The 27,162-nt window shown below is 57.8% G+C and overlaps 8 protein-coding genes across 8 annotated transcripts; 4 read left to right on the forward strand and 4 right to left on the reverse strand.

Annotated features, from left to right (window-relative positions):
* Window positions 1–331: 331 nt before the first annotated feature.
* BKCO1_600005 (nonribosomal peptide synthase 2) lies at window positions 332–7,237 on the forward strand (the record flags this gene model as incomplete). The annotated part of the gene is made up of 2 exons (XM_020277715.1): window positions 332–971; window positions 1,026–7,237. The coding sequence occupies 2 exons, from the start codon at window positions 332–334 to the stop codon at window positions 7,235–7,237; spliced, it is 6,852 nt and encodes a 2,283-aa protein (XP_020126697.1).
* Window positions 7,238–8,055: 818 nt separating this feature from the next.
* On the forward strand, window positions 8,056–9,357 carry BKCO1_600006 (o-methyltransferase 2; the record flags this gene model as incomplete). The annotated part of the gene is made up of 2 exons (XM_020277726.1): window positions 8,056–8,281; window positions 8,333–9,357. The coding sequence occupies 2 exons, from the start codon at window positions 8,056–8,058 to the stop codon at window positions 9,355–9,357; spliced, it is 1,251 nt and encodes a 416-aa protein (XP_020126698.1).
* Window positions 9,358–10,676: 1,319 nt separating this feature from the next.
* Window positions 10,677–11,670, forward strand: BKCO1_600007 (c6 transcription factor 2; the record flags this gene model as incomplete). The annotated part of the gene is made up of 3 exons (XM_020277735.1): window positions 10,677–11,039; window positions 11,093–11,611; window positions 11,659–11,670. 3 exons carry the CDS (start codon window positions 10,677–10,679, stop codon window positions 11,668–11,670), a joined length of 894 nt encoding a protein of 297 aa, XP_020126700.1.
* Window positions 11,671–12,457: 787 nt separating this feature from the next.
* Window positions 12,458–13,752, reverse strand: BKCO1_600008 (mucin-1 (muc-1) protein; the record flags this gene model as incomplete). Its single annotated transcript, XM_020277736.1, has 4 exons — window positions 12,458–12,991; window positions 13,053–13,458; window positions 13,515–13,588; window positions 13,645–13,752. The coding sequence occupies 4 exons, from the start codon at window positions 13,750–13,752 to the stop codon at window positions 12,458–12,460; spliced, it is 1,122 nt and encodes a 373-aa protein (XP_020126692.1).
* A 1,345-nt stretch (window positions 13,753–15,097) lies between these two features.
* On the reverse strand, window positions 15,098–16,267 carry BKCO1_600009 (lysine acetyltransferase protein; the record flags this gene model as incomplete). Its single annotated transcript, XM_020277737.1, has 1 exon — window positions 15,098–16,267. The coding sequence occupies one exon, from the start codon at window positions 16,265–16,267 to the stop codon at window positions 15,098–15,100; it is 1,170 nt and encodes a 389-aa protein (XP_020126693.1).
* Window positions 16,268–17,767: 1,500 nt separating this feature from the next.
* On the forward strand, window positions 17,768–20,948 carry BKCO1_6000010 (uncharacterized protein; the record flags this gene model as incomplete). The annotated part of the gene is made up of 8 exons (XM_020277672.1): window positions 17,768–17,974; window positions 18,026–18,149; window positions 18,205–18,581; window positions 18,842–19,429; window positions 19,508–19,572; window positions 19,637–19,709; window positions 19,759–20,748; window positions 20,796–20,948. The coding sequence occupies 8 exons, from the start codon at window positions 17,768–17,770 to the stop codon at window positions 20,946–20,948; spliced, it is 2,577 nt and encodes an 858-aa protein (XP_020126705.1).
* A 66-nt stretch (window positions 20,949–21,014) lies between these two features.
* On the reverse strand, window positions 21,015–22,965 carry BKCO1_6000011 (fad binding domain protein; the record flags this gene model as incomplete). The annotated part of the gene is made up of 4 exons (XM_020277673.1): window positions 21,015–21,218; window positions 21,265–21,382; window positions 21,441–22,388; window positions 22,508–22,965. 4 exons carry the CDS (start codon window positions 22,963–22,965, stop codon window positions 21,015–21,017), a joined length of 1,728 nt encoding a protein of 575 aa, XP_020126706.1.
* Window positions 22,966–25,497: 2,532 nt separating this feature from the next.
* On the reverse strand, window positions 25,498–26,877 carry BKCO1_6000012 (ring finger domain protein; the record flags this gene model as incomplete). The annotated part of the gene is made up of 4 exons (XM_020277674.1): window positions 25,498–25,915; window positions 25,983–26,315; window positions 26,373–26,482; window positions 26,536–26,877. 4 exons carry the CDS (start codon window positions 26,875–26,877, stop codon window positions 25,498–25,500), a joined length of 1,203 nt encoding a protein of 400 aa, XP_020126703.1.
* Window positions 26,878–27,162: the final 285 nt, after the last annotated feature.

Consider the following 27,162-nt stretch of genomic DNA (forward strand, 5'->3'; position numbering starts at 1 on the left):
CAGACGGCTGGAACTTCGCGAGGCCGATCAATAATGGGGCGGGTTGTTCCTGCATGTGGAGTGCAGCCAAGAGAAGATCGGTGTGCACGTACCCATTGGGGAAGTGGAGCGGTGTTTCGGTCACCGGAGGATACAAATGGCGCCGGGGCTCAAGTTCCGGGCGCCGGTCTGCTGTTTGTTGGTGGCATTGGGCGTGATGAGAGGCAAGATAAGGTGACAATCCGTTCCGAGGTCCAGGGGCGTTGTCAAACACTACCCATCTCTCGTTCAATTCCAACCTTTTCCTATTCGGGCCTTCATCCGACTGAGCTGCAGCCGGTCCGTTTCTGTCATGATGAAATGCCTCATTCAACTCTTCCGCGAACATGTCACGGCACACCCTTCCTCTATTGCACTCGAAGACGGAACCGTACCTGGTGTGTCCAAACAAGTGACGTACCAGGAACTGGACGAACGCTCCGACAACCTCAGTCTTCAACTACGGCAGCATGGCGTTAGACGGGGAGACATGGTTCCGGTACTCTCGACACGCTGCATCGGTGCCATTGTCGCATTACTGGCCATCCACAAGCTGCGGGCGTGCTACGTCCCGATTGACCTGGACACCTGGGGCAGCGACCGGATCGAGAACACGCTCGGCCGCGTGAAAGCAAGGCTTGTCATCACCACGAACCGCGACACATTTTCCGGCTGCGGAGACAAAGAGGTGATCTACATTCCCCACGATGGTGAAGTGCTGGCCAGCCCACCAACGCCACCCGATTCTCCACGCGACGAAGATACACCCGAATGTGATGGCGAGGACTGGGCGTACGTGATCTTCACCAGCGGTTCAACGGGCAACCCCAAGGGCGTCATCATCAACCAAAGATCCATCTCATCCCTCGTGACGGAGCAGAACTCGCTGCCTTTCAACCTGCACGCGAGCGTCGACAGCAGAGTGCTGCTGATTTTCTCCTTCGCATTCGACGGTAAGAAAAGCCAATCACGGCCAGCAAATTAACGCTTACACATGGCCACGACAGCATGCACCTACGTCATCTTCAGCACCCTCTGCAACGGTGCCACGCTCGTCCTCGCCAGCCCGACCACTCTGGAGGATGTGGCCCAGACATGCCACATCTGGATTGCCACCCCGAGCATCCTCGGCGCCATGGACCCGTCGCGCGGCTACGACAAGGCATCGCTGATCATGGTGGGCGGCGAGAATCCCACGCCCTTCCTCGTCGACAGCTGGAGCGCCGAGCACCGCCGGCTCATCAACATCTACGGCCCCACCGAGGCGACGTGCACGGTGCTGATGTACGAGATGCGGCCGGGCGAGCCCATCGCCATGGGCGTGCCCATCTCCTTCTGCACCGTGCTACTGGTCGACGACGAGGGCAACGAGGCTGCCGACGAGGGCGAGATGCTGCTCGGTGGGCCCGGTGTCGCTGTCGGCTACTACGAGGACGAGGTGCTGACGCGGGCCGCCTTCATCGAGCGCGGCGGCGAGCGCTTCTACCGCACCAAGGACCACGCCCGCCGCACGCCGCACGGGCTCGTCTTCTGCGGCCGCAAGGACGCCGTCGTCAAGAACCGCGGCTTCCTCGTCAACCTGGAGAGCGAGGTCGAGCCGGCGTTGCTGGCGTGCAGCGAGGCCAAGGGCGCCGCCGCCGTGTCATGCCGCGGTGCTCTCGTCGGCTTCGTCACGCCGCGGCGCGAGGCCGACGGGCTTCGTGACCGCCTGCTGGCCAGGCACTCGGCATTCCTTGTGCCCGACGTCATCTATGGCCTCGACGCCTTCCCGTCGACGGGAAACGGCAAGGTGGATCGGAAGGCTCTGACCGCTCTGCATGAGCGGACCCAGCTGCCGCAGTTCATCACTCCCGAGGTGTTCCTCCAGGGCGTGCGTGACGCCGGAAAAGAGCTGACACCGCTCGAGGCCGTGCGGCACGCCGTCTGCATGGTCCTGCGCATCGTTCAGGCCCGTGTTGACGACGGGGCCTCGTTCCGCGCGCTCGGCGGCCACTCGCTGGCGGCAGTCATGCTGGTGTCCACGTTGCGGAAGCTCGGCTTCCACACCGACGTTGTTTCCGTCTTTTCCCTGGACACTGTGAGTGCCATCGCGGCCGCAGTGCGGACGATCGAGCCGGACCACGGCGGAGATGATACCTGCTTCGACCACGACCGGACACGTTTTGCTGAGAAGCTCGGCCCGGCTTCATCCCAGGCCGCAGACGTGGCTCCCGCTACGGACATGCAAGTCCGCATGGTCCGCGGTACCCTTGATGATCCGTCTTTGAACTTCATCAAGATCGGCCTGTCTTTCGACCACGGAACGGATTCGACTTTCCCGGAATCGCTCCGGGCAGCGTGGGAGCAGCTTTCTCGGAGACATTCGATCCTGCAGTCGTCGTTCCATCTGTCCTCCTCTGAGCCGTTGCAGGTGATGCACAAACAGGCTGAAGTCCGCTGGCAGGAGGTCGTCGTCTCGTCGGAAGAAGCGTGGCAAAAGATGGCCGATGTTTCCAGGAAAATCGAGCCGGAAGAGCTCACTTCGTTCGACGAACAAGATCAAAATGCTCTTTCTAGAGTACAGGTTGTTCTCTTGCCCGGCGTCAGATGTCGTCTCGTTTGGACGGTACATCACTCGCTCGTGGATGGCTGGTCGGCAAGCGTCATCCTCAACGACCTTGGGGAGCTCCTACACGGCAGAGACCTCCCCCCGTGTCCTCAGTTCTCGGATGCTGCGTGGTGCATGCGCCGCCTGATCCAGCGCAACTCGCAGGCTGCCAAAGCCTTCTGGAAAGACCAGCTTGGGGATGTTGAAGACATCCCCCGCCTTCGTGTTCCTCCCCCGGAAGACGTGACGTGCAAATCTTTGTCCGAGAGACATCGCAAGCTTTCGATAAAACTCACCGAGCTTGAAGCAGCTGCGAAAACATATGGCGTGACGACAGCTGCTCTAGTGTACGGTGCATGGGCGGTCGTCCTCTCTCGATATTGCGACTCTCAAAAGGTGGTTCTGGGAACGGTGCTCTCGGGCAGGAGTCTGCCCCTCGGAGGCGTGGAGAAGATCGTCGGTCCTCTGATCAACTCCCTGCCCATGTCGGTCATGATTCAAGAGAATGCAACCGTCCCAGACTTCCTGAGGCAGGTCTTCAAATCCATGTGCCAGCTCCTTGACTTCCAATGGACTCCCAACTCTCTTGTCCAAGAGGCTACGGGAAGGAAAGGTACCGATTACTTTGATACTCTGCTGGCCATACAGTACGACTTCCCCGAACATCAGTGGCCGGGTGCGAGGCTCGCTGCACCCTACGATATCTCGATTGCTGAGACTACCGAGATGCCGCTTACTGTCATGGTTGATGCGGCTGAGGGATGCTTGGATGTGAGATTCGTATTTCGCCCCTCCAACTTCGGCGAGTCGATGGTCGAGCGTATGATTGGTCACTTTGAGAACGTTTTGCGCTTGCTCAGCCATGAAAGCGTTCAGGTCGAAAACGGAGCGGCCGACTCGGTCGGTAAAGTGGCGGAGAAGATGCTTAGTGAAGAAGAGCTGCATGCTAGCCTCAACTGCACCGACTACATCGACGAGCCGTACGAAGGACCGGAAACCCTTTCCGATGCGTTTGAGCTCTCGCTGTCCCAATACCCCAGCTACCGCGCGGTGGAAGGCTTGGACCGCAGCCTTACGTACAGCCAATTGGACTCCGAGACAGCACGGGTTACCCAAGCTCTCCTTGAGCATGGCATCAAGGCCGGAGATATTGTGTGCGTCATTGCTGACGGTTCAGTCAACTGGCTACTGGCAATCATGTCAGTGGTTCGGACAGGAGCCGCATATTGTCCCATTGACAATAAATTCCCTCTGGAAAGACAGAGCTACATGATGTCTCTCTGCCAACCCCCAGTTGTTCTTTACCCGAGTGCTGCGCTTAGGCAAGGGCACCACGGACATGAAGGGGCACTTCAGTTGGACGTCGAGACAATCTTGGCCGATGCCGAGTCAGAGGCGGACGGAAGTTCCAGCGATGGTTGGGAACTTGCCCCCAAAAGCCGGGCTGGACCAAATGACCTTGCGGTGATACTCTTCACCAGCGGAACCACGGGCTTCCCCAAGGCGGTTCAACTTGAGCACAAGCCAATTCTGTCTGTCCTGTCATGGGGTCCGACCAGGCTGCGGTCGAAGCCCGGCCAACGCAATGCTCAACTGCTGTCGCTTGGATTCGACTGCTGCGTCACTGAGGTCTTTTCGAGTCTGCTGTACGGAGCTACGCTCGTGCTCAAGGACGCCGCAGACCCGCTGGCGCACCTTTCCAAGGTCGATGCGATTGTGGCCACACCCTCTCTGGTCACGAACCTGAACCCCGCCGACTATCCCAACCTCAAGGTTGTCACACTGATGGGCGAGCCGTTACCAGTGGCTCTGGCCCAGAGGTGGATGCCGGGAAGAATCCTGCAGAACAGTTACGGACCGGCTGAAACCACGCTCATGACCAACGCACACCCGCTGCGTCCCGACGGTCCGATATCAGTGGGCAAGCCGATTCCCCGCGTCGCCTTCTACATCCTCGACTCCATGGGCCGTCCTGTTCCGACTGGCGTGAGCGGCGAGATCTTCGTGGCTTCGCAGCTGCAGGTCACACGCGGCTACCGGAACAATGCCAACGAGACCGAGTTCCGGTTCCTGCGTGACCCGTTCCGGCCCGGCTGGAGGATGTTCAGGTCTGGTGACATGGGCCGTTGGGATGAGGAGGGAAACACGCAAATCATCGGGCGAACCGACAGCCAGGTCAAGCTGCGAGGCTTCCGAATCGACCTCGGCGACATCGAGGCGACGATCGCGAGGCTGGCTCCGAGCATTGACAACGTCGCCGTTGTAGTAACCGGAAGTGCTCTGCGGGCTTTTGTCACGCCCGCGACGGCTGACACGCGCGCGCTGATGGAGAGGCTCCGGGCGCACTGCCCCGAGTACAGCACGCCCAACAACATCACTGCGCTGGAAGAGCTGCCCCTTTCGCCCAACGGCAAAGTCAACCGCAAGGAGCTGGCCAAGATGCACCTGAGCAGGGACTCGGTGCTGGAGCCATTGGCCACCGACACCGAGCGCGCTGTTGCCGATGCCTGGGCCGAGCTCTTGGGCAGGGACCAGACGCAGCCTCCAATTGGTGCTCTCGACCGCTTCTTCGACCTCGGCGGCCACTCACTGCTGCAGATTCGGCTTGCACAGAAGCTGTCGACGCTCTGGAACACGTCGGTGCCGCTCAGGACAATCATCCGCCACCAGGTCCTTCGTGAGCTCTGCAGAGAGCTGGACCGGGACGTGACAAGCATCCAGACCTCGGCCAATGCTCGCACCCCCTTCGCCAGCATGCAGCAGGTGCTGAGGCAGGAGAAGATGCCAGCTTCGTACCTGGAGCAAGAGATGGTCCTCAATCAGATGCTCTGCGACGGTTCGCCCGTGTGGAATATCGTCTATGCCTGCAAGGTATACGGCGCCGTGGACCTGAACGCTTTGGGCTCCGCATTCCAGCAGACAGTGGCGCGGCACGAGGTTCTCTGCTCTCGTTTCCACAACGAGAACGGTACCATCATGCGTTCTCTTTCAGACCCTCTCGCTCCCAGTCATGCCAGCTGCAGCGAGGACAAAGTGGACGACTTCATCTCCCAGAAAATGCAGCAGCCACTGGATCCGTTTACGGACAGTCTGATCCAACTGCATGCGGCAACCGTAACGCCATGGAAGACAGTGCTCGTCTTCGTCATGTCGCACATCGTCGGTGACGGCCCGACGCTCTACAGAGTCCTCCACGAAACTTCGGCCGCATACACCCGCATCACCAGCGGCACCCCGCTCCCACCGGCACCCTCCGCCCAGCTTTCCTACCTTGACTGGGCCCACTGGGCGCTCCCAGACACCACAGTCGACAGCGAAACAGCCACTTTCTGGCAGTCTACCCTCTCCTCACGCCGCCCCGCCCTCCCGGGGCCCCGTCTCCACAGCCACCACGGCAAACCCCTATCGGCAACCTACCGCGGCGACCTCTGCACCTGGAGCGTGCGGCCCCCGCTGCACCGCCGCCTCGTCCGCCTCGCCCTCGCCCACGGCCTGTCGATGCACCAGCTCGCCCTCGCCGCCACCTTGCTCGCGCTACGCTCGCTACACCCTCCATCGTCGTCATCATCACCATCACCAGCAGGCAGCCGTACCGGCAGCACAGTCGTCGCCCTCGGCGCCCCGATGACGCTCCGCACCGAGCCCGGCACCGAGCGCATGCCCGGCCTCTTCCTCGACCGTCTCGTCATCCCGCTTCCGTGGGAGGGCAGCGACGCCGACGACGACACCAACGACGACAGCCTCAGCGCCCTCTTCGCCACCGTGCGGGAGCGCAGCAGCGCCGCCCTCGCGCGCTTCGTGCCGCACCGCGTGCTGCGCCAGCTGCTGCGAAACAATAGACCGGTCGGCGGCCCCTGTGTCGACGACGACGACGACGATGACGGCGAAAACTCGCCACATCCCAGCCTGGCCCGCCCGCTCGTCGAGGTCGTCGTCGCGTTCCACACGGCGGCCGAGTCGGCGGAGCGGCGCGCGGGGCTCACGCTTCATGCCACTGGCGCCGAGACAGCAGCTACAGCTACGGCAGAGGTTGTCGAGGTGGGCGTCGAGCAGGGCGGCGGGCGGCCTCGCGGCGTGGCCAAGTTCCCCGTCATGGTCGAGTTCACGGACGACGGAAGCGACGGCGGGCTGCGGGTGGAGCTGGAGTGGGACGACGGCGTGGTGGAGCGCGGTGTGGCCGAGAGGCTGGAGCAGGCGCTGGCGGGCGTGTTGGAGATGTTGGGGGCGTCCTCGTCCTCGAACCGCGGCGGCAGCGGCAGCGTGACTGCCATTGTGGATGCGGTGAGGGGGCTTGGTGCTGGCACTGCTGAGGGAGATGTTGATGGTGGATTGCCGACGCCGGGCGAGGAGGACGAGATTGCGGTGCAGCTGGGCGAGGCCGTGGAATGTGCGGATGAGGAAGCGATGGCGCAGGTGGTGGTGCAAATTAGAGAGGCAATGGCCGAGTGTTTGGGCCTATCAAGGCAGGATATTGGGTGCATGCGCTCGTTTTGGGACCTGGGTGCCGAGAGTATGGATGCGGTCAGGCTACTGGACGCATGTGAGAGGAAGGGTTTGCACTTGGCCTTGAGAGACATGTTTGACTCACCTACTGCAGCTGCTCTGGCAGGGCGCTGTAAAGTCGGTGCTTAGCATCGGGTTTTGTGCGTTTGTTTCTTTTTTTTCTTTTCTTAAATTTCTCGCTAAGCTCAGGCAGTGGACATTCATGTATTTACGTAGCCAATTTAGTCAGAAGACGCAACGCATGAGATACTGGATCTCAATCTTTATAGGCTTTATACTATACTTGATTTTCTATGCTAGAGTTGCTTCATCGATGACACAGCATACAAAAACACCGACTAAAAGTTCTAGAGACTCTGATAGCTGGCAGATGAGTTGCTGGCACTACAACTTTTCATCCTTTAGTTTATTCGAAACAAACAACATCGTATCATTCTAAGCTTCTATTACAAAAATATGCTCTTACAGCACCCAACCATGCAACGAAATTGTTGACTTAGATATATATATGCGTTCCAGATAGTTCATATTGTAATGTAGCAGTGATTACAATCGAACGTTATAACTGTCTAACCGGAATACGCTACCTTAAGCACCTTAGCTCTGTCATACACGACGGCAACAATTTTCTCGTGGCTTAGTTTTACCTGTTAGCAGTCTCTCAGTGTTCCTAACGCAAAAGTCGGGGAGAATGCGGTGCATAACGGGGGGAAGTTCCGCTCCGACCGGATACGATCGATTTGCCCCGCAAATATCCGCCGAGTGAATCCAACAACCCGTCAGCTGAAAAGAGCCTCTGTAAGACATATCTCCCCATTCCTGTCTGTCCCGTCGAGCATTCTCCTGCCGTATAATCTTTCTTGGAAGTGTTTCAGTGCGAAAACTGAGCCAGATCATATTTCAAGTTTACAAAGCTACATTGCACCACTTTCCTGTTTCTACCGAATATGGAGGCACAATTGGAGCAGCTTCTGGCGTCAGCCAAGCAGGCGGTCCAGGCCTTCGAGGGTCCGTTGGCCCAGGACGTCGATGCGGCATTGAGCCTGTCGCCAGACAACACGTCTGCCCAGTCGGGAGTGCTGCGGGCCAAGATCGAAGAAACGATTCAGACGCTCCACAAGCTCGAGCAGATCATCACCCCTCCGCAAGTTCTCTTCATGGATGCCGTGTTCGGTAAGAGGTACCCGATCTTCGCCATATGCACCTCCACTGACGTAACTCCAGCCGCCACAAGCAGCAAGGTCCTGCTTTGCGCCTCGCGCTATGGATTCGCAGACATTCTCGAGCAGCGAGGACCCCTTACCATTCCGGAGCTTGCCGCGGCTACGGACGTGCAGCCCACCGCTGCGCACCAACTGATGCGCTACCTCATCGACGAGCTCGGATTCTTCCAATACGACCAAACGTCCACAACGCCGACGGTGCGCAACAACCGCGCCTCGGCACTGCTCCGCACCGACCACTGGACGACATGGCACAACTGGGTCGACCAGTACGCAACGACGCACTACTCGATGCTCACGAGCCTCCCCGACGCGGTCAGCGCCCGGTCCAGCCGCAGCGCGGCGCAGCACTTCTACGACACGGACGAGTCGACGTACGCGGTGATGCAGGCGCAAGGGCTCACCGCGGGCTTCCACCGGGCCATCGGCGCCTTCAGCGTGGCCGAGGCGCCGGGGCTGCTGGCCGACTACCCCTGGGGCGATGAGCTCGTCGGCGGCGCCGCGACGCTGACGGACGTGGGCGCCGGCCAGGGCGACTTCGTCGCACATTACCTGCGTGCGTTTCCCCGCGCGAAGGCGGTGGCGTTCGATCTGCCCGGCACGGCGGATCTGATCAGGAAGAGGTTTGAGCGCGAGGCGTGGGCGGGCGGCAGGGCGCAGGTGCGGGCGGGCGACTTCTTCGCCGACGACAATCAGCTCCCGGCGTCCGAGGTGTACTTCCTGCGGCTGGTGTTCCACAATTGGGACGATGACAAGTGCGTGAGGATTCTGGAGAAGGTGAGGGAGGCCATGGTGCTGAGGCCGGGCGTGAGCAGGGTGTTGGTGGTGGAGATGGTCATCAGGGAAGGGCGGCTGGGCAGTTTCGCCAGGTATGGCGACATCAGGATGTTGACCATGGTGAAGAACAAAGAGAGGACGTTGGACGAGTATCGTGAGATCGCGAGGAAGGGCGGGTTTGAAATCACCGACGTCATAACCCCAAGGGGATGTCTCTCGCAGGTGTTGGATTTGAGGCCCGTTTACTAGAGGCCTTTAGATGGCAAGTCTGAAGTAAAACGCAACCTGGCACACGGAAGAAATAGGACCATTGCAGCAGGGTATTTGTAGAGTGTATAACTAACTACTTCTATTTCCCGATGGTGCGGTTGTAACTGCAAATTCTCAAAGGTACGTACATTCATTCCAATACGTGTTCCGTTTAGCACCATCATCGCGGCCGGCAATCAACTGCCGAGAAGCATTGACGCAGCGGAAAATGCCACGAGGCTTGTGAATGACGCCTTTGGAGTCCTTGCAGGCGCTGTCGATCAGCAGACCGGTCAAGGCGCCTGGTGTGATTGCGAAGCAGAAACATTCAAGGTCGCGGCCAATGTCATGCTGGCGGCATTACGCGAGGGGGGGAATCTTTCAGGGCAGTGTGCTACCATCGTACTCGGAAGCATGCTATTTGAATGCAGGAGGCCGGAATGCAAATGGACGGAATGTCAGTGATAAAACCCTTTACCTATGCGTTTAGCAGCACGCTATAAAAAGACCAATAAGCGGGGCTTGAACGGCTCAATCCTCGCCAAATGTTTCCGCATGAGGAGCATGCGTTTTGCGGAAAAGGAGCGGAGCCTGAAGATGATGATTGTTCGGCCCGCAAGGAATGAAAGTCGTACAGCAATAGCGGGGACACATACGCAATGGCAAGGGTGTGGAAGTGGCAAACTTGGTCGTTGGATGGAGAAAACGAGCCTTCATTGTTTCATGGTGCAACCGGGAAGGATGGAGGAGAGTCCGCGGCTGGGGGAAGGATGGTCGCTCGGCGATTATACTCGGCGCAAATCCAAGCATCACCAAGGCGGAACAGCGGCGATATCGGCATCGGGCTAGCAGCCCCGGTCCGAGAGGCGGACCGCACCCGCCCCGTGGTTCCCGTCGCGCGGCCGAGACTAGCCGCAACCGGCCGCCGACGCCGACTGCTCGACAACACTTAAAGCTCCCTCGCCCGGCTGCTTCGCAGAGACTTGTTGGACGCTCTGGTGGCCCTCGGGCGGGTGCCTGTGTGCCGGTCCAGCGCTGGCCTTCGGCCCTGCCACGCGGTTCCCCCGCGACATGAATCGGTCACGCCATGCTCCGAGTCAGCGCCGCGGCTGCAAATGACTTGGGGCTGGAGGAATCCGAGTCAAGGCGCGAATGCGACTCTGGTCGAAGCAGTTCGAGGCTGCGACGCCGGAGCGGCATCAGCTTGCTCTGATTATAAGCCGGCCAAGCACCGCCTCTGAATCTCGTCCCACTACCGGCTATCTGATCATCTTATCGTCCTTCGCCGGCCTCTGTTCGTGTCAGCTGTCAGCAGTACAATGGCCGCCCAAGACCCCCTGTTCGCCGACCTACCCTCGGCCGCCGAGTCCAAAAGACCGAAGCTGAAGCTGCGCTCCGCCTGTGACTTCTGCCACGCCGCCAAGGTCAAGTGCTCGGGCGAGCTCGTGTGCGCCCGCTGCCAGACCCAGGAACTACCGTGCAGCTACAGCTATGCCATGCGTGCCGGCAAGCCCAAGGGCAGCCGCAACAGGAAGACGCTGGAGAAGCAGGCCCGCCTGCGCCAGCAGCATGCAGCTTCCCGCACTCCCCGCCATGATTGGCACGCCCTGCCCGCGGACCTGCATCCGTCTTGGGCCGATGCTGCGTGCATGGACTTCGCCGTCTTCAACGGCCCTGACCAGGTAAGATTGCGTGCGTCTGGAAGGGAAATCCCCGAAGCTCACCCAACCTCCAGCCAATACCCGGTACCAGCACCCTCGACCCCGTGACAGGGCGTTTTACAGACGCGGACTCGCTGTTGCTGGACGCCCATCTCCAAACACCGCCGCTCGAGTCGTTCCAGTGGACATGGCCCGACTGCGAGACCGCTGAGGAGTCCAGCAGCAGCAGCGCATCCACCCTCGACAACCCGGAACTCTCGGCATCTTGTGACTGCTTCGACGTGCAGACGGCAAACCTCAGCGCGCTGCACTCCCTCCATCGTTCCCTCCAGCTGCCGTCTACCAGCTGCCGCATCGACACCTGCGTCCAGCGAATCAACTCGGCACTCACATCCTGCCGCGACTTCCTTGGCTGCAGCCGATGCCACAAGGACTCGTCCGCTGTCCTTCTCACCGTCTCCGCTTTCCAGCTCGTCCTGCGTCTCTTCGAGCATCTCGTCTCACAGCAACAGCAACACCAACCCCCGACCGACACCACCAACTCCGACCGCCCGAATGCCTCGGTACCGCCCTGCCACATCGGCGAGTATGAGGTAAGCCTAGAGGAGCATGCCGCCATTCGCACCGTGCTCGTGCGTAGGGCGCTCCTTAGGGCTGAAGAGACCTTGGCGGCGCTAAAGAGCTTAACCAAGCCTCCCCCAGCTTCCATGACAACACCGTCTGAAGCCGTATCGTCATCTGCATCGAGCAACTGCTCCGATAGCCCTGAGCCTTTTCTGTCGCCGTCGTCGTTCACGTCGCTGCCGTCAGGGGCTGGAGGCGACGAAGCGTGCGGCATGGTCTCTTACACCTCCAGCGAAGAGCATGAAAGGTGCAGGGTGAATTCAATGAGCTGTAAAACGGGATGCTCGGATTTGAGTAGAGCAGATGTAGTATACCTCAAGCGTATCATTTGTCAGAGCGAGGCCGTACTACAATTATACATACGGAGTATATCGAGGGACTTGTATAACATTTAGTATTCCTGTATAGCGCCTCCCATTGCTAATTTATAGTAGACTGGTAGAACATGTCTAATAGCTACCCATTGCATCTCTCTATCAGTGGCGTGATGTAATATTCAAGTACAAATTATGAGGAAACTTCAAGACTTATTCAATGACAATTCAAGGGGGGTTGTTAGGTGGCCGGGTTCGGTGTAATATGCCTTGATTAAGAAATGCCCGTGAGCGATATTTAGCGTAGAAGAGTCTCGCCCTCTTCCAAAGTCCACTTTTGGAAATTTAGACATTGTTCAAACATATTAAGATTTGGCCACTGGGGTTGCTCTGGCGGGACGCCGAAGAACCTTTAGTGCACTCCCTGCTCCCCTCTGAGACTCTATATGCTATGTATGTACAAGTGAATGGCGTATGACACATAGCCCGTAGCATTAGCTCTTAGACCAAAGTCGAAATCTGTTCCACATGTCCCCAAATCTGCACCTGCTCACCATTCCACGTCCCGTCGCCCTGCGCATACGCCTCTGAAACATTCAACATGCCCGAGATATTGCCCAACGGCTTCAACACGGCATCCAACCCTCCGTGCCTCGTTACGTGCAACGAAGCATTCTTCGCCTGCAGCAAGTCGATGCGATACTCGCTGAAATACAAGTACCCGGACTCCGGATCGCGCACTGCGTCCCAGGCGCTTGTGGTGTCGTCGACGGGCAGCACCTCGGAGGCGCCGTTGGGATACCAGACGCTGGCGACGGCGATGCTGTCCGAGGTGGGCGCGCCCGTGGTCGAGGGCTCGTTGATCCAAATGTGCAGCACGACGCCGTTGGAGAGGTAGAGCCAGTGCAGGTACCAGTTGCGCAGCTGCATGACGCCCCACTGCCGCTCGAAGAAGCCGGTGGACTGCGTGGAATCGATTTGGACGTCCTGGCCGTCGACTTTGATGCTTCCGGAGACGCGAAGGTGCGGGTTGCCCTACGGAGACGGTTGTTAGGGACGTTGTTATGGAGGGGGATCGGTTGGCCGCTCGACTTACCCAGTACCAAGAGTAACCGGGGGGTACGGTGAAGAGGTCGCTCGGCCTGACGGGAGCGAGCGTGTAGCCGCCGCTGCCGCCGTAGTAGAAGTTGCGGCCGGTAGGCTGGAAGTCCAGGTCTAGGGCGAAGCCCGCGAAATCGCCGCTGTAGTGCACGTCGGTGTAGTTGTCCGAGCCTTGCACGGTGGTGAGGTTCTGCGAGGGGGCGTGGATATTAAGGTGATCTTTGCTCGATGTGCCCGACTCTAGGATGACACCGCCGGTGGTGGTGAGGTCGGAGAGGTCTTGTAGGCCCTGGAAGGCGGAAACGTTGTAGCCTAGCTCGCTAGCGCCCCTGAGCACCGTGTTTATGGTAAGGTGGTACTTTCTGCCGTCGACGGTGGTCAACCACACGAGGTAGAACCAGCTGTGTGATCGCTATCAGCCATTGAAGCGGTGCAGAGAGCATGGACTTGGGTTTACCTGTTAAGCCCGGGCTGAAATGGATCTTGGGTAATTGCCATAGTCGGGCGGACGTCGTAGCGTCCCCCAATTGTCTAAGAAAGGAACATCAGCAGGGCCCCAAGAGAGCTGGCATAGATATATATCTTACCCCATCATTATCTTTCGTACTGAGCGGCAAATCGGCCGGTGCGAATGAGGGCAGCTCCAGCGCACCAGTCAGGGCCGAGAGGCCTAGGACGGCAAGACCGAAAAGCATGTTTCAGAACGGGTTAAAACAATGCTTGATAAAACAAGGTTGTTTGGTTTGGTTTCTGCTCTTCTTGTTGGCCGCCGGTTCGTGACGTTCTTATATAGGGCCTCCTCCCGGAAGTCCCGGTCCAATACCAAGACTACTTTAAACTTATTATACGATATGACGTGCATACACCATGCACAACTACCTTCCAAGAATTAGCGGTCGACAATTCCATAGCCGATATCCGGCAACCGGCGTTTGATATTCAGCAATCGATGGTGTTCGATGGCTGTATTAACTCCAAGGGCGCCTATAATGGCGTCATTACGAGAGGTTCTGCTCCAGCGGCTCCGAACGTAAAGAAGCCCGAAAACGCCGCTTAGATAGATCGATAGGTACGTATCGGTATTGGTGAACGGCGAAGACCTCCTCTCTATTTGTTCCGTGGAGGCCGATAGGGTGTAATCATCATCATCATCGTCAACCCGGCGGCTCTCGATTCCTACATGGCCCTAGGGTTTGCGTCGCGGCCTAGTAGTATGCCAAGTGAACTCACGCAACTCGGGTACTAACTTTTCCGAAACTCGGCCGATAAGATTTCCATAAGTAACTAGCCTCGGCCGAAACGGAACAAGTCAAATGCCTAGCCGAAATCCGACTGAACAGTGTAGCCGAGTATTTAGTTTCCGCACTGCTCGACACTTCACATGGATTTATATTCTGATTCAAGCTGATGCACGAGGCGGAGCTGTTGGTGGCGGCGAGCAGCGAAGGTGGCGAGGAGGAGGAAGAAAAAGAGCAGCGGGGAGCAGCGACAAGGAAAGCGAAGAAGAAGAAGGTAGCGAAGGAGAAAAGATGAAAGAAGCGGCAGCAGTAGCAGCAGAAACTTACGGCAATCTAGCAGGCTAGCAATGAACAGAACTTGCATGGCTTGCTGGCCGACTCTTCAAGTGCGCTGCATTGTATCGTGCATTTGACCCCGCTGTATGTTGAGCACAGCAATGCCCAGGGAGAGTAGCGGCCTCGGCTGTTCGTAAACAAGTTAGGACAAATGTTGCACGTTGAAGGTGGATCGACTGGTAGGTCCATTTCGCCAAAGGAGCCAACGAGTACAAAGATCCATATGTAGGCAGCATCAGCGCTTGGGCCCTCTCCTTTGATTCAGGTCCGAAACCCCAGCGTTTGCGTAAGCTGACCAATAGCTTGGGAATATGCGGCCGCACTCGGGCTTGAGGTGCTAGAAGTACTCTGTCACTGTCTGTAGTAGCTACCTCATCGACGCGTTTTCTCCCGGTGCTATTATGCGGTGGTCGTATGTTTCGCATCTGTCGTAAAGCTCTCCTGTGAAATTCCTTCGAGACCCCGCTTAACACCAGGCATAATGCTCATTGTTAAGCCATTCTGGCGCCGGCCCCACTCCACCATTTTCATCATACCATAGACCACTTGCAATGCTGTCATCTTCCCGCTCAACCATGGAGTATTCTATACCGCTCTGGGCTATCATGCTGCGTACCAACGGTGTAGGGTTCCACAGATTGACACAATTGAGCCTCCAGTCCGTAGCCTCAGCTTGAGCAGTCTGGAGCACGGCCGTCAGGTAATCGACTTGCTCTTCAAAAATCTCCGCGTGACTGTCCTGGCCTTCCACGACAAGCCGCAGAATGTAAAGGACATTGTCGGGGGATTCCGCATCCGGGTGGTTGTAGTAGCGGTGCGTCCAGATTGCCCACACCTGTCTTCCTGGCGGACCAGCAATTGCTCCCTTGGCTTGTGCAATCTTGCCGAAGAGAAATTGAGTGGCGAAGTCCTCCTTTCCAATGTGCCAGAGCATGTGGTCGAGATCCGGGACTATCGTTAGACGTCTCTTGGCTTTCGCAGGGGTCGCCATGATCTTCCGGACCATCTTTTCGTCCCTGTCGCAGAGCTCTGCGAGGTCTCCCTCCATAATTTCCTTTGCGATCCGCCGTTTCGCGATCTTCGCGGGCTGAAAAAGGACATGTGAGTTGGTAGGGTTGGGCTTCCATCCTAAGTTGGCGTAGTAGGTTTTCCCGATGTCTGAGTAAAGCACACTACCGACACATTTGACCTGCTCCGATTGCCAGCTGTAAAGTACCTTGGCCATCTCTTTCATGTGGCGAGTTCCATAGCCACGACCCCGGTATTCGGGTGGACAGTAGACACTGGCAATTCCATGGACCATGTTATCCTCGACATTCCCATCCGCATCGCTTGTCAGAGAACGCTTGCGAAAACTCTCACAGGAGCAAAGAATGGGTCGTTCGTTTTGTGGGAGATTCTTATCAACCAGGATCCACATTGTCAGGCCGTTATTTTTCGCGAGAGGCACGGTCGCCAGATATTTCGACTCCTCAAGATAAACCGGAAGAGTCAGTGAGTCCTTCCACGAGGCTGAGGTTTTGGTTGATATTTGGACGCATTCTTCTGGAGTAGGATGGCTCAGGTGAAGATTTGGTGAGGTGGACTCAGGCAAGCCGTCAACCACAAAATCCATGGTCTGCTTAGTGAGAGGCATCGACAATATAGAGGAAATTTCGGGGAAGCAAAACCACGAGTAAAAAGGCTGAGTATCGTTGTTTGGGACCCTGGGCGATGTGCCAGATCACTGGCGCCCTGCGGACGAAGGCAAGGCTATATGTCGGGTTTGGCGACCTGCAATGACGCGTAAGAGGCACGGAAGAATCCACGCCAAGATTGTCTTTTATCCCTACGCATATCTATCTTAGCCATAGCTTATCTTTTTAACCGTCTATCGTATCTATTTTTACCGTTTATCTTATCTAGGTCCACCGTCTATCTTATCTGTTTGACCCCTTTGGCTCAGACATTCTCAAAGTAAAACATTTTCCCTCTACACGCCCGCAATGATTTCAAAGGGGAGTCATATCCTCTATCATCTTAAAGCGCTTTAGAAATACGATTTCACATCCGCAAAGGTCGATCTATCCGGCTTAATTCATCCACTCTTCGTAATATTTAGACTGAGTGGTGGAGAGATGGTTGGCGTCCAGACAAGCCCAAGCAGCTTGACGGGACTGGTCGGAGGTAGCTCCACCGCAGCCTTTGATTCCACTGGCATCGGTTTCGGTGGGCTCATTTCGAGCGGACTGGGAGCTACGGCCAGCAGCGATCGAGCTTCGAGCACACGCACCTTCAGCCTGACAAGGACTTTATTAGAGAACGACGGTACGCAAACTGTAAGCAGTGGGACGGCTCTTACAGCGGCTTCTGGAACCGCTACTAGAACTAAGGCTACTCGGCTTAGTAGCAAGGTCGTTTGGGTAATGCTTCTTAACATACTTGTGTTCCTTGTCGACTTTTGACGTGAATTTAACACTAAAGACGAGAAGGTACAAAAGAAGTAGTACAGATGTTTGATCGAAGACTTTACTGCCAGGCATCAATTATCCCGGCAACCATCAGTATCATCTATGGAGTATTTCATGGAAGTGTCGACTCAAAAGCCGCAGAAATACAGCGACGATGGGGGGCGCAGCAAAGTCCAGATGCATGACTATTTCTCATTAGCGAGCTTAAAATACTGTCTTACCTCGTCTTACGTATTGGAGGATGGCAACGCAATCATAGGGCTGTTAGACTTACTACGTCCTTCGAATTCGGACGAGACCGGCGGTTTACGACGTTTGCCTGGGTTAGCCGTCAAGTGCGGGGCTAGCCCACCTTTCCCGATGGGGATCAGCAAACCGAGCCACCTTTCAGCGTGCTGGGTCTCAGATGGCCCGGATGCAATTGGATGGGAGCCACCTGTGGTCAGGGTCTCCTTCGGCGCAATTACCGTTGCTTTCTGCCGCGTCCTTCGCTTTTGGCTATATCACCATTGCGACCGGCTGCTTGCCCCCCGAAAGCATCAGCTCAACCCGCTACCTCATTAGCTTTGTTACATCCTTTCGTTGCACATTCGATAGTGTTGAAACTCCCAAGCATCACAGTACACTTTAATACAATTCCCTTATTCAACCGAAGTCTCGAATCCTCATTTGTTCATTTTCCAAAAATGGCAGGACATTACCTAAAACAAACTTTCCGCGGCGTGAATGCATTCAACGACAGGCCTCAGTTCTCCGGATTCATGAGACCGTGCCGTTACGAAGGCGAAGTCCAGAACCTGGAGGTATTAGGAGAGATTCCGGACGAGGTAGACGGCACATTTTATCGGGTGATGCCAGACCCGCAATTCGCTCCGTTCATCGAGGATGACCCAGTATGCCAATCACGATTCAATACAGCATGACAGTCCGCTAATCTCACCCAGTGGTTCAACGGCGACGGCAACATCAGTGCGTTTCGAATCCACAAGGGCCGTGTCCATTTCAAGCAGCGCTACGTCCGGACCGAGAAGTTCGTGCGTGAAAGAGAGGCTGGCCGTGCCTTGATCGGTATGCAACAGATCCCACCAGCTTCTTGGATCTTAGCACGGCTGATGACTCCCAGGAAAATACCGCAACAAGTACACGGACGCGGTGGAGTTTCTGGTCCGCAGCACAGCCAACACGAACGTCTTCTACTTCAATGGCAAGCTGCTAGCCTGCAAGGAGGATGCTCCGCCATACCATCTCGACCCCCGTACCCTGCAGACGGTTGGGTTATATGACTTTGAAGGACAGCTGCCGAGCATGACCTTCACTGCTCACCCCAAAGTCGATCCTGGGTCGGGAGAGTTGGTCGGGATGGGTTACGAGGCAAAGGGAGATGGCACTCCGGACGTGTGCTATTTCTCAGTCTCACCTGATGGCAAGTTCACTGAGACTGTCTGGCTTGTGGCGCCGGTTGTCGGGATGATTCATGACTTTGCCGTCACTGAAAACTGGGTAAGTGCTTGACCGTTGCCGGAAAATATCGATATCTGATGCAACCTGAAAGGCTCTTTTCCCTATCATACCCCAAGTATGCGATATTGAAAGGATGAAGAAGGGCGGTGAGCATTGGGGATGGCGTTCGGATATTCCTTTCTACCTCGGACTTCTCCCTCGTCGCGGCGCTAAGGGATCAGATGTGAAGGCAAGTTTCGATACCTACTTCTCTCCCACGACTTGCCTCCTTGACGACCAACGCTGACCCGCACCTCCAGTGGTTCCGCGCACCCAACGCTTTCCCCGGCCACACCTCCAACGCGTACGAGGACCCAGCCACCGGCAACGTCATTTTCGACCTCCCCCTCTGCGACAAAAACGTATTCTTCTGGTGGCCCGAAGACAACGGGTCGGCGCCGAACCCCCAAGAGCTGGCCAGCTACATGATGCGCTTCACGCTGGACCCGGGGTCCGACGATCTCGAGCTCCCCCCGCCGACGAAGCTAGCGGCGTTCAACTGCGAGTTCCCCCGGATCGACGAGCGCTGGTCGATGAAGGAGTACTCGCACTGCTTCATGCCGGTGCTGGATGGCGCGCTGGGGACGGATTTCGCGGGGATGGCGCCGGTCATGGGTGGGGGAGCGCCGGTCTACAACGGCGTGGCGCACGTCGACGTGAGGACGGGTGTGGCGGAAGTCTATTTCCCGGGGCCGAAGCACGCGGTGCAGGAGCCGGTGTACGTGGCCAGGGCGGAGGCGGCGGGAGAGGGGGACGGGTACGTCATGTTCCTGGTGAACAACTATGGGGAAATGATCAGCGAGCTGCATGTGGTGGACACGAGAGACTTCACCAAGGCGCAGGCGGTGGTGAGGCTGCCGTTGAGGCTGAGGCCGGGATTGCATGGGAATTGGGTGCCCAAGCAGGAACTGGACCTTGTCGTTTAGCTGCAGCTGGAGGTCTGCGTGGGCATGGAGATATATAAGCGCTTCCTCGGTTGGTCAGTAGTCATGTATGTACCCCGCACTTGTGACGCCCTGCGAATGTAATCTCCCTTGATACGACAATTGATAAAGAGATGCTGCGTTTGTTGCACTGGAATCGCAGCTCCATCCGCAAACCATGGCGGGCGAAACGCTTCCTTCCCCGGTCGCACCAGCGCACACGATCCTCAGCATCAACGACCTCGAGAAGATAGCATCCGAAAAGCTCCCCGCAGCAGCCAGAGGCACGTACAGCTCCCATCGGCGCAAGTACAAACACAAACACTAACCCACCGCACACCCCACGCCCAGACTTCTTCAACGACGGATCCACGGACCAAGTCACAGTGCGGGAGAACACGACGGCATACGCCAAATACCGGCTGCGGCCACGCGTGCTGCGCGACGTCTCGGCCGTCGACACCAGCACCATCGTCTTCAACCAACGGATCTCCTTCCCGCTGTGCGTCGCGCCGGCAGGACTGCAGGGCATGGCGCACGCGGAGGGCGAGCTGGCGACGGCGCGGGCGTGCGCGGCGCGCGGCGTGCCCATGGGCGTGTCGTCGTACGCGAACCGCAGCGTCGAGGCGATCCGGCGCGCCGCGGCGGACGTCCGGCCGGCGCCGGCGCCGGCGGTGCACGCGATGCAGGTGTATACGCTGAAGGACCGCGGGAGGCAGGAGGGAATCGTGCGGGCGGCGGAGAGGGCGGGGTGCGCGGCGGTGCTGCTGACGGCGGATAGCCCCGTGCTGGGGGTGCGGTATAACGAGTGCCGGAACGACTTTCGGACGCCGGAGGGGCTGGGGTTTCCGATCATGGGGATGACGACGGAGGCGGTGAGGGCGCGGAGGCATGGGGATGGGTTTGCTGCGGTCAATTCGGAGGGGCATTCGTGGGGGGAGGTCGCGTGGCTGAGGGGGAGGACGAAGATGGAGATCTGGATCAAGGGCGTGCTGACGGCGGAGGATGTCGCGCTGGCGAGGGAGTACGGGTGTGACGGTGTGATCATTAGCAATCATGGTGGCAGGCAGCTTGACGGGACGCCGGCGACCATCGACGCCCTCCCCGAGTGCGTCAGGGCTGGCCAGGGAAAGATCCGGATCCACATCGACGGTGGCATCCGGAGTGGCGTCGACATTTTCAAAGCTCTGGCTTTGGGCGCCGAGTGCTGCTGGGTTGGCAGGCCGATGATCTGGGGATTGGCGGTGCGTATGGTGATGCCCTTTTGACAGCGTAAACTGATCGAGTCCAGTATGACGGCGAGGCTGGTGTGACGAAGATGCTGGACATCTTCTACGAAGAGTTCAAGAGATGCATGCAGTTGACGGGGTGTCCGAGGCTGGAGGACATTTCGCCAGACTGTCTCGGCATTGTCAGGGCCGATGGGCCGCTGGCGCGTTTATGAGGCGTTTGAGTAGTCCAGCCTCGTTTTCAGATTCAAGACCTATGTATTTCAGACCTTCTGCAGGCCTCAAAGCTCGGGCAAGTACGTCTGAACCGTCGAGTTACCGGCCCTGCACATTCTTCCATCTTCGGCAACATCCCATTCCTCGCTCCCCACAGCAATGGCCGCGTAAAATAGATCCGAGGGGTCATACTTCTTCTTGATCTCTCGGAGCTTGGCGTAGTTTGTGCCGTAGAAATACCTTTGCCAGTTCGGCTGACGGAAATCGCCCTGCGGCGGGATCAGTAGGCTTCAAGCATCCATCATGCAGACTCACCTCGTTCGAGTAGCAGCCCGACTCGGGAGCCAGCGCCGTCAGCTGCGGGATGTATTTGTTGGTCATCTTGTCTTGCCACCCGATCATCTCGTCCCACGGAGCGGTGAAGTTCCACGGTCTGTGGCGCTGTGGGTCAACAGTTGGATTCAGAAGCGTGTGTTCTGGGACATGCTCACGTAGTGACGACGGCGGAGACCAGTGCATCTCTCCAGGCGGGTAGGATAGAGTTGTCCACGTCTCCGGCCACGGTCTTGGACACGTTCAATGCGATATTGATGATGGTCGCGCCGTCCTCGGTGATGTTCCTGTAGGCAGCGTTCAGGGCGGCATTATTCGTCTCCACTAGGCTCCGCGGCAAGAGCCAGCCGCCGTACTGGGCAATCCCGACTTGAATCGGACTCTGCATGGTGGAGAACTGGGAGTAGTAGCCGTCGAACTGGTGTATGTAGCTCGAGTACGTAATGTTAAGGCTGGACAGCTTGTCCTCGTACGGTTGCAGAAGCGTTGCGAGCTGGTCCGAAGACACACCAGGCGCCGTGATTGGCGCGATGGCGAAGAAGGTGTTCGTGAACGAGTATATGGCCATGGCTCCGGCATCGGCCAGCTTGGGCAGCTCGGCCTCCCACGCCCCAATGGCCGCGTAGAAGGTTTCTGCGCTCAGCCCTTCTGCGGTGAAGGTCAGATTCGCGCCGGACACGGGGATGTCATGGTGGGCCTTGGATGTCATGGACAGGACGACGCCGTAGGTTCCTGCACCGCCTCCAGACAGCGCCCAATAAAGATCCTTATTTTGCTGTCGGTTTGCGACGTGCACCTCGCCCGTGCCGTCGACCACCTCCCACTCGAGCACCTGGTCCGCGCCCAAGCCGTACTTGGACGAGAGGGGCGAGTGACCGCCGCCCTGTGAGTAGCCGCCGGCGATGCCGACGGTCGGACATTCCCCTCCGACGACGGCAAGCCCGGCAGCATCGGCTGCCGCGTAGGCTTCTCCGCCCTGGACCCCGGCACCGACTTTGATTGCCTTGCCCGAGTATGTGGGGCTGTTGTAGTCGATGATGCTCAGGCTCTTCAGGTGGTGCGTCCAGATGGCCAGAGAACCGGCGCCAGTAGACTTTCCGTTGTAGCTACGCTCATGTCAGGGCGGTTTACGCGGCATGGATGGGCAAACAGGGACAGGTCTGGCGGGAGAGAAGAAAGATCTCCGGGTGTCGAGAATGTGAGATGCAGGAATGGGGGCTCCTACTCATGACCGGTATTGCGGACAACAAGACGGATGTTTTTATCGCTGGCAAAGCGGATACCGGCGGCCACATGATGGCTCGAGGACACATTGATGGCGTAGCGGACGTAGTTGCCCAGCTCGCAGGGCGTGTCTTCGGAGGTGAAGGGGTCGCAGCTGCGGTTGGCCCAGAACGGAGCCATGACGGAGCTCGAGGACTCATAATGCCCTTGCGGCCATTGCCAACTTTCGCGCAGCGTGTCGCAGGTCGAGCTGTTGAAGGCTGGGTCGTGACATGGGGCGGCGAGCGGAATCGTTGCCACCAGTCGGCCGTCGACCGTTTCGTTGAGCTGCTGCCACTCGGACGCCGTGGGCCAGCAATCATCTCCGGGTAGGCAACGGCAGTCCTGCCCGGTGGTAGTGGTGGCTACCGATGGCCTGGGACTGAGTAGCGCCGCGAGGGCCAGCGTGCGCGACCGCATTTTGAAGAGATGGAACCGGGAGCACCGCAGATGCTGCAATGGCCCGGGGTGCGTGTCTCATTGCATTAATAGCGGCTGCCGCAGGATGGCTTCTTTTGCCAGCTGCTGTACACCGATAGGTAGCATAGGTGGCTATGGAGAAAATGGCCAAATGGCATTCCAAGTCCGATGATTTACGTCCAGCTTCGTCCGATATTATCGTGTACCCCGCACACTCTGCGTCATCCGGGGCTATATTTCTTTTGTTAGTGCTTAACCCGTCCCATCACGCTCTTGATTCCCGGACAGATTGCTGTGGCTGAAACGTGTGCCATTCACGACCTTCTCAATAGAGACACACCGCCCCGTCTCTCGCTTCAGCCGCCCTGTCCTCGTACATACAGCATTCGTTTTCATGACTCGTATGTCATGCCGTGCGACCCCACAAACTACCCATGGGAATTGGTGAGCACTGCCTTTACTAATCACGGACGAAACAAGATGACAAGCCAAAGGATGTGTACAACCGTGCGGTCCGCATGTTACAAGAGGCACACCTGTGCGACTGTGGCAGAAGCGACGGTGAAGGCGATTCTGCTTCGGCCCTGCAATCGATGGAGCTGGTGGAGACCAATATGGCCCGTCTATCATGTTTCAGTCCTCGCCTTTCCTGCAACCACAGACGAAGTCATACACTCATGCCTACTCCTGCAACGACATGGTACTTTGGCCTTTCCGACCTCAACCGCCATGGGACCGTGGACTAGATCACTCGAGGCTATGGGACGCATGTCGGGACGGGTGGATTGCAGACGGGCGGTCGGGATCAACGACTTCTTGATAGCAGTCTGGTCTAGCTAGAGATAGTTGGATGACAACGTAGAGGATGTTCTGGCCGTATCGCAGTTTCACATAAGTGCTTGGAGGAAAGGAAGAAGAAGATGGTAAGCACGTGACGGACATCAAGGCCGCCATTGGCTATGCTTTCCGGAAACACCGAGGGCATCATTTACTATCATCATCACGGGGCGTCTGATGACGGGCTCCGACGTTCTAGCTGGAGAGGTCAAAGCCAGCCATGGACCGGCAGTCAACTACCACGGGCCGGGCTGCTCTAGCTGACTTCCGGAAATCGTTAAGCCCGAGCCTCGGGGACGCCTCCTGCTCCGCGACGTCGCTGTTTTCCGCAATCAAAGCTAGGTTTCAGAGTTTCAGACCCCGTGCAGCCAGCGTTGCTCATTGCTGCCGTTATTAGTCCGGCAGCCAGCTCTGATTATCCGATATAACAATCCTTCTAGAAGGACCACTATGAACTGCCCCAGGGTGATGTCGGAGATAATTCTTCCTACCCGGAGAAGACCAACCGACGTTTCCGCCCATCTCCGTCGGATCCATGGCTCGGTTTCTCACTAGCGTGATCTTGATACCATCATCGATCGCGCCTAATAAGGTTATCCCTCCGTAGCTGTACCAGATTCATCAAGGACAGAAGACAATAATTGAACTCCAACAACCCCGCGCCCGCCTTTCGCAGTGATGGTGAGCTACAAGGACAAGCCGTTGAATGTAAGTGTGGATGGGTACTCCGCACATCAAGCCGAAACGCACCGTCAGCGGAAGAGCGCATCATTCATTAATTCCTCGTGGCCGTCGAGTCGGGGCTAATAAGACATGCTGGCCAAAAGACGGCACGGCTGCAGATCTCGGAGCTAAAAAAGCGGAGGAAGCCCCGGAGGAAGGCCCGGGGAAGGCCCAGAGGAAGCCCCGGCCCAGTCCATTGACCGAAAGCATCTTGGTGCAGCCACCGATGCAATCACCACGCAGCGGCAACTCCGTAGCCGGTGGAAGGCGCGGAGGTAGGCTTGCTTCGGTACCGTGCCACGCGAGAGGGAGTGCCTCGGTAGGTCTAAACCGCGGTAGGGCTGGTGGGAAGCACGGCATTTCTGACAGGATGCGTGCCAAGAGCACCACACAGGAATCCTTCGAACACTCTCATCGAACGGTCAGATCGTCGCTGATCAGGCTTGGCTTGCTGGATTTCGACTGCCTTGAGTTTCTCCCGAGAGCAAGGAGGAAGCGTAGACATGACCATCACCATGAACATCACCATCATCATCATCATCATCATCATCATCAGTTCGATTTGTAGCATGACCTTGCCGTTGATCGTTGGTTTGTGGCGGAAATCATGGGGTCCCGGGAACGCTTAACCGCTAGCATTTTGACTTCGGCGACCCGTTTCACGAGCGGGCCGGCCTTCTAGCGGCATGAGCTTTGGGTCAACGGATTATGCTTTGGTGCAAAAGAGACACGGGGAGGCTCCTGTCGCGTGCATATTATTGGGCGCAAAGTTACCCAAGTCGTGGCGTGAGAACCCTTGATCTCATTGGGGAGTTACTAGGTGCCAATGGTGATGGTCCAGCCCGGGGCAGCAAATATGTCTGGTGTGGTGTTTTGGACGAGCGATGAGATGGAGATTTTTTCACCGAAGGCTGCAGGTTTTGTTTTGAACCTAGGTTCATCAAATTCATTAACGAAAGGCAAAGAAAAATGCTATAATGTCGAATGGGTATGCTGCCACTTCTTCCCCTTCCCTATGCTCTCGTCACTCAACCCTATGCTTAACCGGTCGTGGCTTTCTCTTCTCCTGAACCGGCCCTCCCCTCGCTCCATCTCGATCATGCTGTCTTCACTTCCGTGCCGGGACAGCCGGCCCCCTTTTGTCGGGGTTGACTCGGTGTCGTCCTCCTCGGCATGGGTCGTGGTGACGTGCACGGTCTGGCCGTTGACGGCGAATTTCAGTTCCTTGGTGACGCGGATGTGTCCGTCCGCTTCGGGCGCACCCATGCCCGTGGCCCTGCAGAAGGCGTCGATGACGGCGTCGTTGAACTGCGACGGCCGCAGCTTGAGACCCTGGTTCAACTCCTCGGAGAAGGCAAAACCGCGGCGCTCGCGGTCGTGCTTGGTGACCCTGCGACGGCGGTCATGTCAGCTATCGATTCCGGTCGGGTGAGTGAGGGCTGGGCACCAGTACTGACCAGTGTAGTAGCATGACGCAGACGGCAACGTCGCCGGTGCAGCACATGAAGCAAAGCCAGACGGGCTCGCCGTGCAGGGCCAGGAGGCCAATCAGGTTTCCGACGGTGACCAGGATCATGAGGCAGGTGGCGAGGGCGGTGCGGTATGCCATGGCCTGGAGGATTGCGTTGGGTCCGAGCGCCTGCTTCTTGAACAGGACGCGGCGGAAGGGGTAGACGTATAGGAGCGTCATGTAGATGTTGATGAGGATTTCAAAGGCCAAGAGCGGGATGATGCCCTGCATCTCCAGGCCATTGATGCACACGCCATTGGGGCTGATGTATCCCACGCGCCTGTTCTCAATCATCAGTCTGATGGCAGCGAGGGGGAAGTCAGCAGTGGCGACGGACCAGTAAAAGTTGAGAATGACCAGGCCGATGTAGGGGAGGATGAGACAGCAGCAATTGAAGATGTAGATCCGGTCTTTGCTTCTCGGGGTCCGGTCGGAACGGACAATGTGCTTCGGGGAGTTAGCCGGCGCGGAGGGTCGCGGCGGGCGCGGCGGGGGCTCACTGCTCGCTCAACCAGATAGTGGTACTGCAGGATCTTTGCGCTGAGATAGAAGACCAGGCAGACGAGGATGGAGGCGTCGCAGAGATGGCGCGACGTGTTGGGCTCCAGGTCCTTGAGGATGGCGGACACGGAGCTGAAGAGGAAGGACAGGCAGTAGAAGGCGAACAGGGTCCACTGGGCGACGGGCAGCTCCTTCCAGGCGCTCACGCTGCGCACGAAGCGGTCGATGCAGATGGCGGTCAGGGTGATGGTGACGACGGACAGGCTCATCGAGGCGGCCTTGATGCCATGGGGGGTGGTTTCCGGCGTGTAGTGGCCCGTCTGCTCGTGGGTGCTGAACATGGTGTTGGATGCCGCGGCCGCCGGACCTGCAGACGGCGGTGGAGCAGGGTGGCGCGGGACCGCGCTGGGCGGCCGGCCAGATCTATAAGGACTGCTGGAGGGTGGTGGAACTTGGCGGGCCTGGCACGCGGCGGGACATGGGGATACGGAGGCTGCTCCTGCTAGGCGAACAGCGTCCTTGTACCTACAGGGTCCGGGTTGCTGGCGCGCGCTGCACGCGGCTGGTAGAGGAGCACGGTAGCACCCCTTTGCTTAAGGCTGCTGATTGGAGCTCTGACTCGCGCC

The sequence above is a fragment of the Diplodia corticola genome (assembly GCF_001883845.1).
Source record: "Diplodia corticola strain CBS 112549 chromosome Unknown scaffold60, whole genome shotgun sequence".
Classification (NCBI taxonomy): Eukaryota; Fungi; Ascomycota; class Dothideomycetes; order Botryosphaeriales; family Botryosphaeriaceae; genus Diplodia; species Diplodia corticola.